The sequence below is a fragment of the Dromiciops gliroides genome, chromosome 1 (genome assembly GCF_019393635.1).
Source record: "Dromiciops gliroides isolate mDroGli1 chromosome 1, mDroGli1.pri, whole genome shotgun sequence".
In the NCBI taxonomy this organism is placed as follows: domain Eukaryota; kingdom Metazoa; phylum Chordata; class Mammalia; order Microbiotheria; family Microbiotheriidae; genus Dromiciops; species Dromiciops gliroides.
In genome coordinates, this window is record NC_057861.1 from 16,425,391 (window position 1) to 16,438,286 (window position 12,896).

At 52.4% G+C, this 12,896-nt stretch overlaps 2 protein-coding genes across 5 annotated transcripts in view; one reads left to right on the top strand and one right to left on the bottom strand.

Moving 5' to 3' along the window:
* Positions 1-1,276, top strand: part of FOXN4 (forkhead box N4) — a 29,477-nt gene extending 28,201 nt beyond the window's left edge. Inside the window, exon 10 of the mRNA XM_043979188.1 lies at positions 1,017-1,276. Within this exon, the coding sequence (XP_043835123.1) occupies positions 1,017-1,276 (260 nt within the window). The remainder of the gene's footprint in view (positions 1-1,016) is intronic.
* A 3,019-nt stretch (positions 1,277-4,295) lies between these two features.
* Positions 4,296-12,896, bottom strand: part of ACACB (acetyl-CoA carboxylase beta) — a 108,848-nt gene continuing 100,247 nt past the window's right edge. For all 4 annotated transcript variants that reach the window (XM_043971229.1, XM_043971220.1, XM_043971244.1 and 1 more), the window contains 8 exons: positions 12,771-12,867; positions 11,134-11,269; positions 9,473-9,650; positions 8,193-8,305; positions 7,790-7,944; positions 6,885-7,055; positions 6,013-6,149; positions 4,296-5,791 (listed from right to left, as the gene is read on the bottom strand). In XM_043971229.1, the coding sequence (XP_043827164.1) occupies positions 5,665-5,791; positions 6,013-6,149; positions 6,885-7,055; positions 7,790-7,944; positions 8,193-8,305; positions 9,473-9,650; positions 11,134-11,269; positions 12,771-12,867 (1,114 nt within the window). In that variant the 3' untranslated portion in view covers positions 4,296-5,664. The remainder of the gene's footprint in view (positions 5,792-6,012; positions 6,150-6,884; positions 7,056-7,789; positions 7,945-8,192; positions 8,306-9,472; positions 9,651-11,133; positions 11,270-12,770; positions 12,868-12,896) is intronic.

Here is a 12,896-nt window from a genome sequence, read left to right on the forward strand (position 1 = left end):
CCCCAGGAAGAGGGGCCAGCAGCAGCGAGTCTTCAGCTTTGAGCCCCGAACTCCTTCACACTCTCAGATGCTACTGAGCACTCCAGAGAGCTTTTGTTTGTGTGGGGTTTATCTAATGATATTTAATATATTAGAAATTAAAACGTCCCACTATTTTTGTACAAGTCATTTTGGCCTCGGGTCAGCTAGGTGGCCCAGTGGATAAAGCACCGGCCCTGGATTCAGGAGGACCCGAGTTCAAATCAGGCCTCAGACACTTGACACTTACTAGCTGTGTGACCCTGGGCAAGTCACTTAACCCCCTTTGCCCCACAAAACAAACAAACAAAAAAAGTCATTTTGGCCTCAAAGACCCCCTGAAAGGGTCTCAGGGATGCATACATAGGTCACTGAGAACTGCTGGTCTAGATCATTCTTAAGAATATATATTCCCTGTTCTGAGGCCCCACCATGTTCTCTTTGGGTATCCAGAACTTGGAGCCCACATTAATAGCATCATGTGAGCACATGGGTGTTGATGGACCACTGAATAGTGAGGATCTGATTTATTTATAAGCACAGCACTTGGGGCATATCTGGCATTGTGCTTGCTGCCTCTAAAAATTGGCTTCTAGCCCCATAGTTCCCCAGGCTTCATTTAGGCTGAGGTCAGTGAGAAGCAGTGTAGGTTCCTGGACACACAAGACATGGATTCGAATCTTGAGTGTTGGATTTGAGTGGTGTGACCTTGGACAAGTCACTTGTAATGAGGGGTGATGCCTGAGGCTCTTTAATCCTAAGTCCTGTGAATGTAGGCGCCCATGACAGCCGTGGTGCTGGTGGGTTGTTGTGTCCAGGGGAGAGAGATGAGGGTCACCCAGCTCCAGACCCACACTGCCCCAAGTGGCTTTGGCCAAGCCCCTCTCAGTCTCCTCCTCTCGAGGCCTTGCCCTTGTCCGATGCGCCCGCCCACCTCTCGTCTCTGCTGGGGAGCTGGGAGCACCTTGGGGATGACGTGATTCTGCTTCCTCTGCAAGGTAACATCTGGGATGAAATGAAGGACGATGGCTTTAGCTTGGACACCCTCGGGGCCTTCAGCGACTCCCCCCTGCAGCTGTCAGACTGCGACCTGGGCACCTCCGGACTCACGCCCGTCTCCAGTGGCAGTGACCAATCCTTCTCAGACTTGCAGGTCACCAGCCTGTACGCCACCTATGCGGCCTCAGGGGACAATGGGCCTTCCTCCTCTGCCCAGTACCTGGGCACCCCAGGGAACAAGCCCATCGCCCTGCTCTGAGTGGGCTGCGGCTCTTCGGCCTTGGTGGGGGTGGGGGAGGTCTGTCCCTGGAGGTGGAATGGGGGGACCCTTTGGTGCTTGGAGGAAATGCGGGGTGAACCCCATGAGCAAGTCCGCAGAGCAGACCCCCACCCACCGACAGGCCTCTCCTGCCGTTCCCACAGCCCTTAGGAAGGTCCCGAGCTGTTGTGGAGAGAGACTTATATACACCCACCGACCCTTTGCATAGCGTGTCTCCTAGGTGTGTTCTGGACTAGTGGCGACCCCGCGGCCTGACTGGACAAGCCGCTGCTTCCACTCTGGGCTAAACTGTTCCAATGGATCTCTCTGCACCAACAGTGCAGTGAAAGGTCCAAGATCATTCCTGAGCCCTTGCTGACTTCATCCTAGGAGAAGCCCGGTCTGATGGCAGGGCCCCAAGACCATCCCGCACCTCCGTCACCCGGGGCTCCATCGCCAGCTCCACTCTTCCCTTCCTGTGGACGCCTTTAATTTATTCTTCTGAGATGCCTGATGAGTCCTGGGTGAAACCACCCCCGGCAGTCTCTGATGGACAGAGCCCAAGCCCGGAGACCACTTGTGGAATGGTGCTGGGATGGAGACCTGGAGAATTCTGGGAAGGATCTCCACCGGGAGTCGGCCTGTTTCTTAGCTTCTGTAGAGATGTGCTAGGCAGTATTACTGTTTATAAATTTATTTATATTTATTGCTACCAATCAAGACCACGTCCTGTGAGCCGATCCCCCCGGCTCTGGGAGCAAGTGCTTCTGGAGTCACCTTGAACCCCAATGATGGGGGAATCAAACCCCAAACTTGTTTCTTTGTCCCCCGACCTCGGCTTCCTTTTTAGAATTGTACTTCGCATACTGTGAAATCTCACTTGTTGTGAACCCAAGTGTACAGTATTGATCCAGAGCACTTCCCCCCTACCCCCTGATGAATCCAAAGAAGGGTCTTTCTTCCCTTCACATATTTTTTAAGGTGTTCAGTTAAAGAAAGGCCAGTTGGCCTGGGGCTGAGCAGTGGGGAGTGTCTGTTGAATTTGAAGATCCCAACCCCACCATGATGTGTATAATGGTAAAGAAAAGGGCGTTAGCCACCCACCATGTTTTGTTCACCCTTGTGTCTTTAACCCCGTTCTGGTTGCCCTCCCTGCTTTTTCATGCGACCCATTCTGCAGTTTTGACCTAGGGCTCCTGCATCAGAGGGGCCTGGGGCAAAGGGAATGAAGAGGAATCATCAAGCACAAGAAAAATGATAAAAGCTTGTCTCGTGGTCCAAACTTGCTGCTTCCTCCCCCTTCTTCCCCTTTCTCACAGCTAGACTGTTTTGGAACTCGTCAGCCATCTATCTGCTGGGAGTGATCGGGTCTGAGGCCTGCCTGCAGGCAGCAGGTTGGAGGGGCCCCTTCCAGCACACCAGATGTCAGAAATCCTGAGTGCACAAAGTGCGCAGAGCGCCCCGTGTCGGACAAGCAGTGCAAGACTCCTGTGATGTGGCCCGGATCACTGATATTTTGTTGTTGAATGTTTCTTGGGGCAACACCAAGTTTCTGTAAACATAGTGGAATAGAATCTTTTTTCAATAAAATGAGGTGGAGAAAAGGTGAATTTGTTGTTTGGGAGTGTGAAATGGATATTCATTGGCCAGACCACGACAAAGGGATGTGACAAAGTAATTTGTCAAATCAACAGGCATTTATTAAGTCCCTACTGTGTACCGGGCTTTCAGCTTAGCACTGCATGGATCAATGAGTATTTACTGACCTCCAAAGAGGGGGGCCAGGACCACCCTTAGCAAAGGGCCTCAAAGTTAGGCCATAGGAAGTTTGGTTGAAGGAGTTGGGGATATTTACCCTAAAGAAGACTTAAAGGAGAAGGTGATCAGCGTCTTTAAGGACTCACAAAGCCCCTCCCCAAAAGAAGATATTGGCTTCTTTTGCATGGTCTTAGAGGGGAGACGTCACAGCCATGGGTTGATGTTGCAGACTTAGAGCTGAAAAGGACTTTTAAGATTTGCAAAGTGCTTTACAAATACTGTTTCATGGAAGTATCATAACTTAGGGAAAGAGGTACTGCTATTATTCCCATTTTACAAATGAGAACATTGAGGCAGAGGTGAAATGACTGCCCAGGGTCACACAGCTAGTGTCTGAGGCTGGATTTGAACCCAGGTCTTCCTCTGGGTCCATAGCTTTTATGCACTGTGATGTCATCCGCTGCCCTGACCCTAGAGCTTACAGTGACCTCATCAGTGGCTCTAGGGGTATATTACTTTTTTTCTGGGACAGCTTTGCCAAAGGACAGGGCTAACCTTTGAACTTCAAGGGTCTTTCCAAAATGTCTCGTGTTTCAAGATGGCAGGCAGGGTTCAAGTTTCCCAGGGTGATATCACTGACTCGCCAGTTTAAGCCAACGTGTTGATTATAGTATTTGTTCCTGGGGATTTGCCACCCCTGCGGGATCCTCTCTCAGCCTTTTAGGTGAGTCGCTGCTTCCCACACACTTCCAAAGATTCTCTACTGACCCCCCAAATGAAGGTTGAGCTGACGGTGACCTTGGGCATCATCTTCATTTGAAACATGAGGACTGCGTATAATCTTTCAGGGGGAAAAATGGGACTTCAATAAAAAAGAGGACTTTCAGGCATTTGTGATGAAACACAAGGACACCACAGCCCAGTGTCCAGGGGAGGGGTTTGTCCAAGGTCACACGGATGATGTTAGCATTGGACACTGGACATCGCACCAGAAGATTCTTGGGTGGCTTTACATTCACCTAAAGGTAGGGCATGGGCATGGCACAGAAGAAGGCAGGGAGGGATGCCAGCACCTACTGGTGCTCAAGACAAAGGAAGGAGCTCATGGTGATGAAGGAAGGAAGGAAGGAAGGAAGGGAAAGAAAAAAGGAAGAAAAGCGAGTGAGTGAGTCTACCCCAAAGGCATATGGTGGGGTGTAAGGGACTAAAGGGGGTGGGGGGACCAGCACAGAATAAGGACCCCAAGTCCAAAGACGCATCTGAAAAACATTTTCCGTTTATTGAAAGGGGCCCTGACATCTCTCTCTAGCCCAGACGCCCCCTCAGAGGTCCAGGCGCATCCGCTCATCCCCTGCCCCCCAGCCCCATATCCTCAGAGTGATAGAGGGCAGTGGTTCTTTGGGAAGCTCCTTCCCCATTCATGCAGCAGGGCTTTCCAAGGGTGACAGTTCCAGGTCAGGAGCCTCGGGCCTCACGCGTTAGGTCCTCGCTTCTGGCCAGTACTTGGGATAACCAGATGAGGTCATTTCATGAGCCTGGCATCAGAAGTCCTGTATGATGCACGGTGGCAGCAAGTCCACTTGTCAAGGGAAGGAGAGCTCTGGAGACATGGGCCAAAGAGGCCCAGAGCCCAGGCTCCGTCCTCCTCCTCCAGGGGCATCCGCCATCTGCCCCTTGTCAGATCAGAACAGCTCTGAGGCCACTTCCCCCAAACCACCTGGGCATCAGGCATTGCTGTTCCAAGTGGGCCGGCCCATGGCCCCGGCACCAAGGCACTGATGGGGGAGGGATGGCGGCTTAGCAGCAGGTTCATCTGTGGATGAGTCGGGGGAGGGCTCAGGGTACTGCTGGCAGACGTCAGGTAAGGAGTGAGGCCCCCTCCTTCTACACTCTCCGGTCTGGCAGGTGAGCTAGCACCTGGGGGCAGCAGGCAGAATGGCCTGGGACCGATCCACTCAGGGGGAAGCAGAAAGTGTCTGTGCTTTTCTTAGGGGACGTACCCGGCAGCCTCACTCTCTCCCCACAAAGGGAATTGCAGAGAATGTGAAGTCCCCAGAGGCAGGATTAGACTTCATTTCTCCTAAAAATCACTCCTTTATGTACTATTAATATTTCCCATTCATGTCCCTAGTGATTTGTCATTGGTTGTTCTGAAAAAAAATTTGGTTTTGCTCTTCATTTAGAAAAATGAAAAAAAGTCACCCTGATCCCTTCATGGGCAGGCTGGCAGCCACCAGCCCTCTTCGGATCTGGGTCGCCAAGTCTGTCCCCTTTCCTCGGCAGTGGAGGACCCTTAAATTAGGAACTGGACTCGTGGTTTAAAAAACAAAAAGGGAAGTCTGTGGACAGACGCCCTTGTGAGGCCCGGTGCCCGCAGATGCCTGACAAAGACACCTTGAGCCCAAACAAACACATGACAGCCCGGCGCAGGAGGGTGGACATCTCTGCATGAAAATGCCACACAGATGCCCTTTATTTAGAGGCTGGAGGAGCTGCCTCCTCTTCCAGCCCCACAGAAACGCCCAGGAGAGACACACCAAAGCCCCGTGGGGGGCCTCGGGCTAGACGCCGCCAGGCCGCCGGGGCATCCTCTCCGGGCGGGACTGTGTCCGGACCCACATGTCCCCCGGTCAGGTGGAGGCTGGGCTCTCCATGGTGGCCAGGAGATGGGCGATCTGGGCCCTGTCTGCGGGGCTGATGTGCTGCGTCATGTGGACCACACAGTCCACGGCCACCTCGGGGTTATCCTGAACCAAGCTGAAGGAGACAAGTGAGAGAAGCATCAGGAATGTGATGCTGACCACCCACGGCTCAGAGCCCCCCCATGGGGGCCCTGTCCAGAGGGCTGACCCAACTGGAAGGGGCCTCTGAGATGGGCAGGAGGGAGAGGGGGAAGAGGGGAGGAAGAGGAGGGGGTAAGGGCCCAAGGCCCCGCCCCGCTTGGCCAGGCCACTGTCCGTTGCCCCACCCCAGCTCACCCTCGAATAGTCTTGAGGACAAAGTCACGCTTTAGGCACTTGATATTCTCCCAAATGGCCGAGTGTAGACCGTCGTCCTGCTGAAGATGCTTCTCCAGCCATTCTATGACCACCTGGTTGTTGTCCCAGAGGTATCCCTGGGAAGAGGGGGAAGGTGAATCAGCCAGGGGAGGTGGCAGAGTGAAGGTGGGGGCTCTGGACCTTAGAAAACTCAGTGTGCTGATGACAAATGGACTGGGACAAATGCTCTTCAGCTCCTAGAAGAGAAGCCCAGGGGTTCTCGGGACACAGAGGCCTCTTGGGGCCCAAGGTCATATTGATGGCCACCCCCTCACAGCCGGGGGCAGCTCAAAGCTCATCTGTCCAGCCAAAGTATTAAAAATATCAAGTCCCTCCTGGGCAACAAGTGTCATGCCAGATGTCATGGGAGACACGAAGTTTATATGGGAAATGCACCCTAGAGATTGGAGAAGACACATCCCCCAACCTTAGCAGAGGTGGGAAGTCCACAGGGGTCCCTCATTGTATACATTTGCCCACTATTGCAAAGAATTAATCAATTTTCCAACTGGGAGTGATAAACAGGGAGGAGAGAATTAGTAATAAGAAAGGTCCCCATCTCTCTGGAGGTCAGAATTTGTGGGGTAGCCCTCTCTACTAAAGTGGTCTGGGTCAGACCCACTGAGAAAGAGCCATCTCCCCCCTTAACTCTGCTGAGAGCAGCTATGGGGGAGGGGTCCTCCCTTCTCAGAGAGAGCTTTGTAAAGAATGAAGGCTGGTGTGAGCCGGGCCCAGGCCGGGGGAAGGAGGCTGGTGTGAGCTGGGCCCAGGCTGGGGGCTTCCTCCACTCTAAGAGCTAAGAGGGAAAGAACCTTCGCGGCACCCTCGGTCTCCATGAACCAGCGGCGCAGCATGGACTGGATGTGCACGTGGCTGAGCTCGCCGTTGGCACGCAGGATTTCGTTCTTGACAATGTCCTCGAGGAGCAGGCGGCGGAGACGCCAGTAGAGGAACGTACGTGCGTTCTTCCACTCTAGGATGTCCTGCAAAAGAAGCCACAGCCCTGAGCAGAGTGCCCACAGTGCTCTGGGGAAGGTGAGGAAGAGCACTGGGATGCGAGGCAGGGAACCCTCAGGGTCTCAGTCTTTCTTTGGGCAAACGACTAGCCTTAGTTGGCCTTTGGAGCCATGTCTGTAATGGGAGAGGATTGGACCGAATGGTTCTAGGTTCAAAGTCCCCTCCACCTCTGACATTCTAGGTTCTAAGTCCTTTCCCCCTCTGACATTCTAGGTTCCCAGGTCCCTCCCAGTTCTGACATTCTAGGTTTCAAGTCCCTCCCAGCTCTGACATCCTAGGTTCTAAAGCCCCTCCCAGCTCTGACACTGGATGACTATATAAGAACCAATTTTATCCCCAATGATAAATGGCTTCTGTTCATGTAGTTTCCATATTTAGAACGTAATTAAAAAACAAAAGCATGATCTCATAGGAATGAAATTGGGTCAGAGGGGCCGAGGAGCAATTTTGGTGCTGTGTGCGGAGGATGCGCCAGGATGGCTGCCATCTCCGTGTCTGCTAAGGTAAAGGTGTCCGGCCCACACAGCAGGTGTGCATCGCTACTGGGAAGGCTGATGGACTGATGCCATGGCCCTCCCTTCTCTGTGGGCCATCCCCATCAGTCAGGGGCAGCCACGCCTAAAGCTGGGGGGTGGACCAGGTGACCGGCCCCATCGCCTCCTGCCCAGGGGAGCAGGGGACACTGGGAAAATCCCTTAACTGTAATGACGCCTTTCTCCTGCATCCTCCCGGGCGTGTCATGGAGGTCGGCAAACTGCACTGCCACCTGGTGGTAGACAGGTAACAGGTGCTCTTCCCGAGCCTTCAGCTTACTCTCCAGGTCCTTTCGGTCCTTTTCTGACAAGTCTTCTGTTCCTGTGGTCCCGAGGAGAGAACAACGCATGAAAGCCAGCAGGAGGGAGGGAGGGAGGGAAAGAGGGAGGGAGAGAAAGAGGAAGAGAAGGAGAGAGAGGAAAGAAAGGGGAGAAAAAGGGAAGTAAGGAGAGAAGAAAGGAGGGAGGGATGGAAGGAAGGAGGAACAAAGAGAAAGAAGGAGGGAGGGAAGAGAGGAGGAGGGAATGGAGCAGGGCGGGGGAGAAGGGCACCTTCCCCCCACCCCTTACCTAGCTGTTCCACCAGCTTCATGTAAATACTGTCGATCCTCCTCATGGTTTTTATCAAGTCTTTCTTCCGGAACTTGATCTCCACGGTTCCTTCGGGTTCCAAAACCCCACCTCTGGGAGAACAAGGAGCCAGGGCTGGGGTTACTGAAAGCAGATAGATGTCCCACCCAACACCTGGTGCCTCTTGGGGGGCCACTGGGGGCTGGTGGAAAGAGTCCAAGCCTGGGAGGCCTGGCCCTAGAGAAAGCTGTCTACACTGGTGACCACACTGCCCATGCTACCGTTCCCTTCTCAACATTCGGCATTTGGGCTGCTGCCCTCAGGAGTGGGCCAAAACTGCTCTGTCCAGAGTTACCCAGGATCTCTTAACTGCCAATCAGAAGGATTCGTCTCCATCCGCATCCTTCTCAGACCCTGCCGCGTCACCCTCTCCTCCTACATCCTCTTTCTTCAATCAATATCAACAGGCATTTATTAAGCGCCTATCGGCTCTGTACTGGGCACTCAGGGCGCAGACATGGTCCCTGCCCTCAAGAAGCCCACATTCTAAGGAAGGAGACAACGTGGAAAGCCAGATTCCACCAGGTGGTGCGCCATGACCAGCCACAAGGGTGTCTGTCCCTTCCAAACTATCTTGAGTTTATTTGGTACACGTTCTACGTACTCATTGTTCCCCCCAAGGAGAAGGACTGTTGCTCAAGTAGTGCCTTGCAAACAGTAAGTGCTTAATCAGTGCCTACTGATTCTCTGATGGGGAAAAGAGGACAATGGAAGCCAGAAGATAAGCAACATGGTGGTGTGAACAAGGAAGAAGCCTCCACAGCCACATGCCATCTCTCCCTATTACCAAGAAGAAAGAGTTGGAATTCTAGAACGCCAGAACTTAGAGCCTAGTCTGCAAAAGATGGGGGGGATTCTGAGTCCAATAATTTTCCAGATGAGGAAACTGAGACCCTCAAATATTAAAACAAAACAAAAACCAACATTAATTAAGCATCTAATGTATACAGAGAAGCCAGGAGATGCTGGGAAACCTCATTTCAGTAAGATACGGTCCCGGTCTCAGAGAAGCCGTCACAGTCAGTGTCAGAGCAAGGATGAGAGCCCAGGGCTCCTGACTCCTTGCCTAGGGCTCCGGACACGATACTATGTTGTTGTTGGTGATGGCACCAACCGGCCTGCGTCGCCAGAAGATGCCGACAATCTAAGCTTGGTCTAGCTGGGTGGAGCTGAGGAAAGGCTCAGAGGAAAAGCCCTGGACAGCCCCGGGATGCACTCACCGGCTCTCCTTGTCCGCGTACATCTCCATGCACAGAGGGTTGATAGTTGGGTCAATGACCACCCAGGAGCCTCCGCGGAGTTCGGCATAGGGGGGGATGTAGATGAGGACGGGCTGCTTGTACTGCCTGAGGCCGTCCACGATGTAGGCACCAAACTTCAACACCTGATCATACATGTCTGAAGACCCAAGGGCCCCCACCCCCAGCCCGGCCATCCCTGTTATCGAGGGCTCTCCATCTCTGATGCCCCAGACCCCGCCTCCACCCCAGAGACGTAGGACGTCAGCACTCTCTTCTCACCATCCTCACCCACCTCTGCCCTGCAGCGGAATAATAGCATCCTCAGTCTTGGAGAGATGGGATCACCTAAGGCCCCATTCAGCTCTGGACTGAATGCCGGGATCTGAATTCTAGCTCCAACCAGGAACTCACTGTGTGACCCTGGGTGAGTCATTCCACCTGGGAGCCTGTTTCCTCAACTGTTGAATGAGGGGACAGGGCTGCTCTTCCTAAAGCTCCCTCTGCCTTGTGGTGCTCAGATGCATGGCCAGGGCTTCTCCCACACTTCCTCCCAGCTGCCTTGGAGGACCCGGCAAAGACCCTCTCTGGCTCTGCCATTCTCTGCTATACTGGGCAGAGCCCAAGTCAACCACCAAGAGCAGGAGGGACCCTGAGGCGGAAAATTCTTTTTTTTTTTTTTTTTGCAGGGCAATGAGGGTTAAGTGACTTGTCCAGGGTCACACAGCTAGTATCAAGTGTCTGAGACTGGATTTGAACTCAGGTCCTCCTGAATCCAGGGCTGGTGCTTTATCCACTGCGCCACCTATTGAGACTAAGAATTCTAAGGACACAAGTTAGGGGCCTGGAGTCCTCTCTCTGACTCTGGCATCACGTCCTGTGGCTCATCGGCGGCAAGCATCCTTGGGGTCTTCCTCTGTGAGATGAAGGCCATCCCGGCCTTGCCCACCTCATGGAGGACCAACCAACAGAACAGCCACAGGAATACCTCAGGAAATTATTCCTGGGCCAATGGAAAGGAGTTATCATCATCCCTTCTTAAAGTTTCCAGAACAAGAACATGGAGTTAAATTAGAATGTAATAGGGGCAGCTAGGCGGCGCAGTGGATAGAGCACCGGCCCTGAATTCAGGAGGATCTGAGTTCAAATCTGGCCTCAGATACTTAATACTTACTAGCTGTGTGACCCTGGCCAAGTCACTTAACCCCAATTGCCTCACCAAAAAAAAATTAATAATAATAATAATAAATTAGAATGTAAACTCTTTGAAGGTAGGGATTGTTTCATCCTTTGCACTTGTATACCCAGTGCCTGGCACATAGTAGGTGCTTGTTGACTGACAGAGTGGGACCCAAGCCTACCTGTGATAACAACAGCTCCCATCTACCAAATGCTTTCTAGTTATAAAGCACATGCATTCTCTCACTTGACTCTCATCAAAATCTTGAGGGGTAGCTCAGACAGGTTTAATTATCCCCATTTTATAGATGAGGAAACTGGAGCTTGCAAAGTCCCATAGTCAATAAGGGCCGAGCCCGGACTCAAGCCCAGGCCTTTTGACCTCAGGCCCCGGGCTCCATCCATCACCCCATGATCCTTTGCACACCTTTGCCTGGACCTGCTCATTTCACTTCCCTCCTTACCCTTCATGCCCCCGGAGAATCCTCTCCAATTGGCAAAGATCATCAGGGGCAATTTCTCCCGGTCGAAGTCCTTGATGGCCTGGGCAGTTTTAAAGGCAGAATCTGGGAACCACACCTGTCCTGCCTGCTGGATTATCTGTAAAACATGGAAACGGGCCTTAGATTACTAGAAAAAAAAAAAAAGAAATTTCATGGGATGGAGGTTACCTAGACCCTTGGGATGGGGCAGCTAGGTGGCGCAGTGGTTAAAGCACTGGCCCTGGATTCAGGAGTACCTGAGTTCAAATCCGGCCTTAGACACTTGACACTTACTAGCTGTGTGACCCTGGGCAAGTCACTTAACCCCCATTGCCTGCAAAAAACCAAACAAAACCTAGGCCCTTGGGAAATGGCTGAGATTGAGAATATATGGGCCACCCCCCAAAAAAACAATAAACATTTCTCTATCTGTGATGGTAACAACTCAAGGACTACTGCAATAGCCTCCTCTCCCCTCTGACCCACCCTCTAATTAAGACACCAAAGTGATATTTCTAAAACTTGAGTCTGACTGCAGACAGGAGGGTGGCATAAATGGGACATTAGATTGGAAGCCAGGGAGACCTGGGTTCCAATCCTGCCTCACACTGATTATCTGAGTGCCACTGGACAAGTCACTTAAGCACTGTCCACCTTCGTTCTCATCTGTAAAATGAAGGCCCCCAAGGTCCATTCTAGGCCTAAATCTATGACCTTATGATCATGTCAACCCCCCCCCACTCAAAAGAAGCCAATGGAGTTGATTACATCAAATCTGCCCCCTTCCGTCTGGCATCTCAAGCTCCTCACAGACTGGCTTTCCCCCAGCCATTTTCCAGTCTCGTCCCCACACACCCTATGGTGCCGCCATATTGGTCTACTTGCTGCTCTGCAGAAATGAAACTTCATCGCCCATCACTATGCCTTTGCCTGAAATACTGTCTCCCTTGCCCCCTTCTCCTTGGAATGGCTTGGCTTCCTTCCAGACTCCCCTCAAAGGCCACCTGTTGTAGGAGGCCTTTCCCGGGCCTAACCCGGCTCTTTCCCTCCAGGATTACTAGCTTCTTCGTACATTTCTGATACATCCCTTTGTGTATACATATTGTCTCCCCACCTTGGATTATAAGCTCTCCATGGCAGGGGTACTCTTGGTGCTTGGCACAGAGCAAGTGCCTGATTGGCCCACACATTTTTTTTTTTTAGTGAGGTAATTGGGGTTAAGTGACTTGCCCAGGGTCACACAGCTAGTAAGTGTTAAGTGTCTGAGGCTGGATTTGAACTTGGGTCCTCCTGACTCCTGGGCCGGTGCTCTATCCACTATGCCACCTAGCTGCCCCGGCCCATACAATTCTAAAAGTCCAGGCAAGGGCTGTTGTGGAAAGGTCTCCTGTTCTTTGGGGATTTGACACTGCCAGGCAGCATCATACCACCTACAGGCCCAATTTAGGACAAAGGGACCAAGAAGGGGGAGGTGAGATCAGTAGGGCCCCAAGGGCAAAGCCAAAGGCCTTGGTTTGGAGGCTGGGTCTTTTTTACATAAAAAGGGCTGAAGCTCCCCTTGGCCCCTTCCCCCATTCCCCAATCCCTCTAGAGCTTCCTCCCCTTCCTTCCACACTCACCTTGGCTTCAGAATCTAAGTTAGCAGGATCAGCGGGGACCACCATCTCCACAGTCCGAGTCTCCACAGCTATCACCCCAACAGGAATTCCCCCCAGCCTGTAAGACATACAGCCACATAAGGCCAC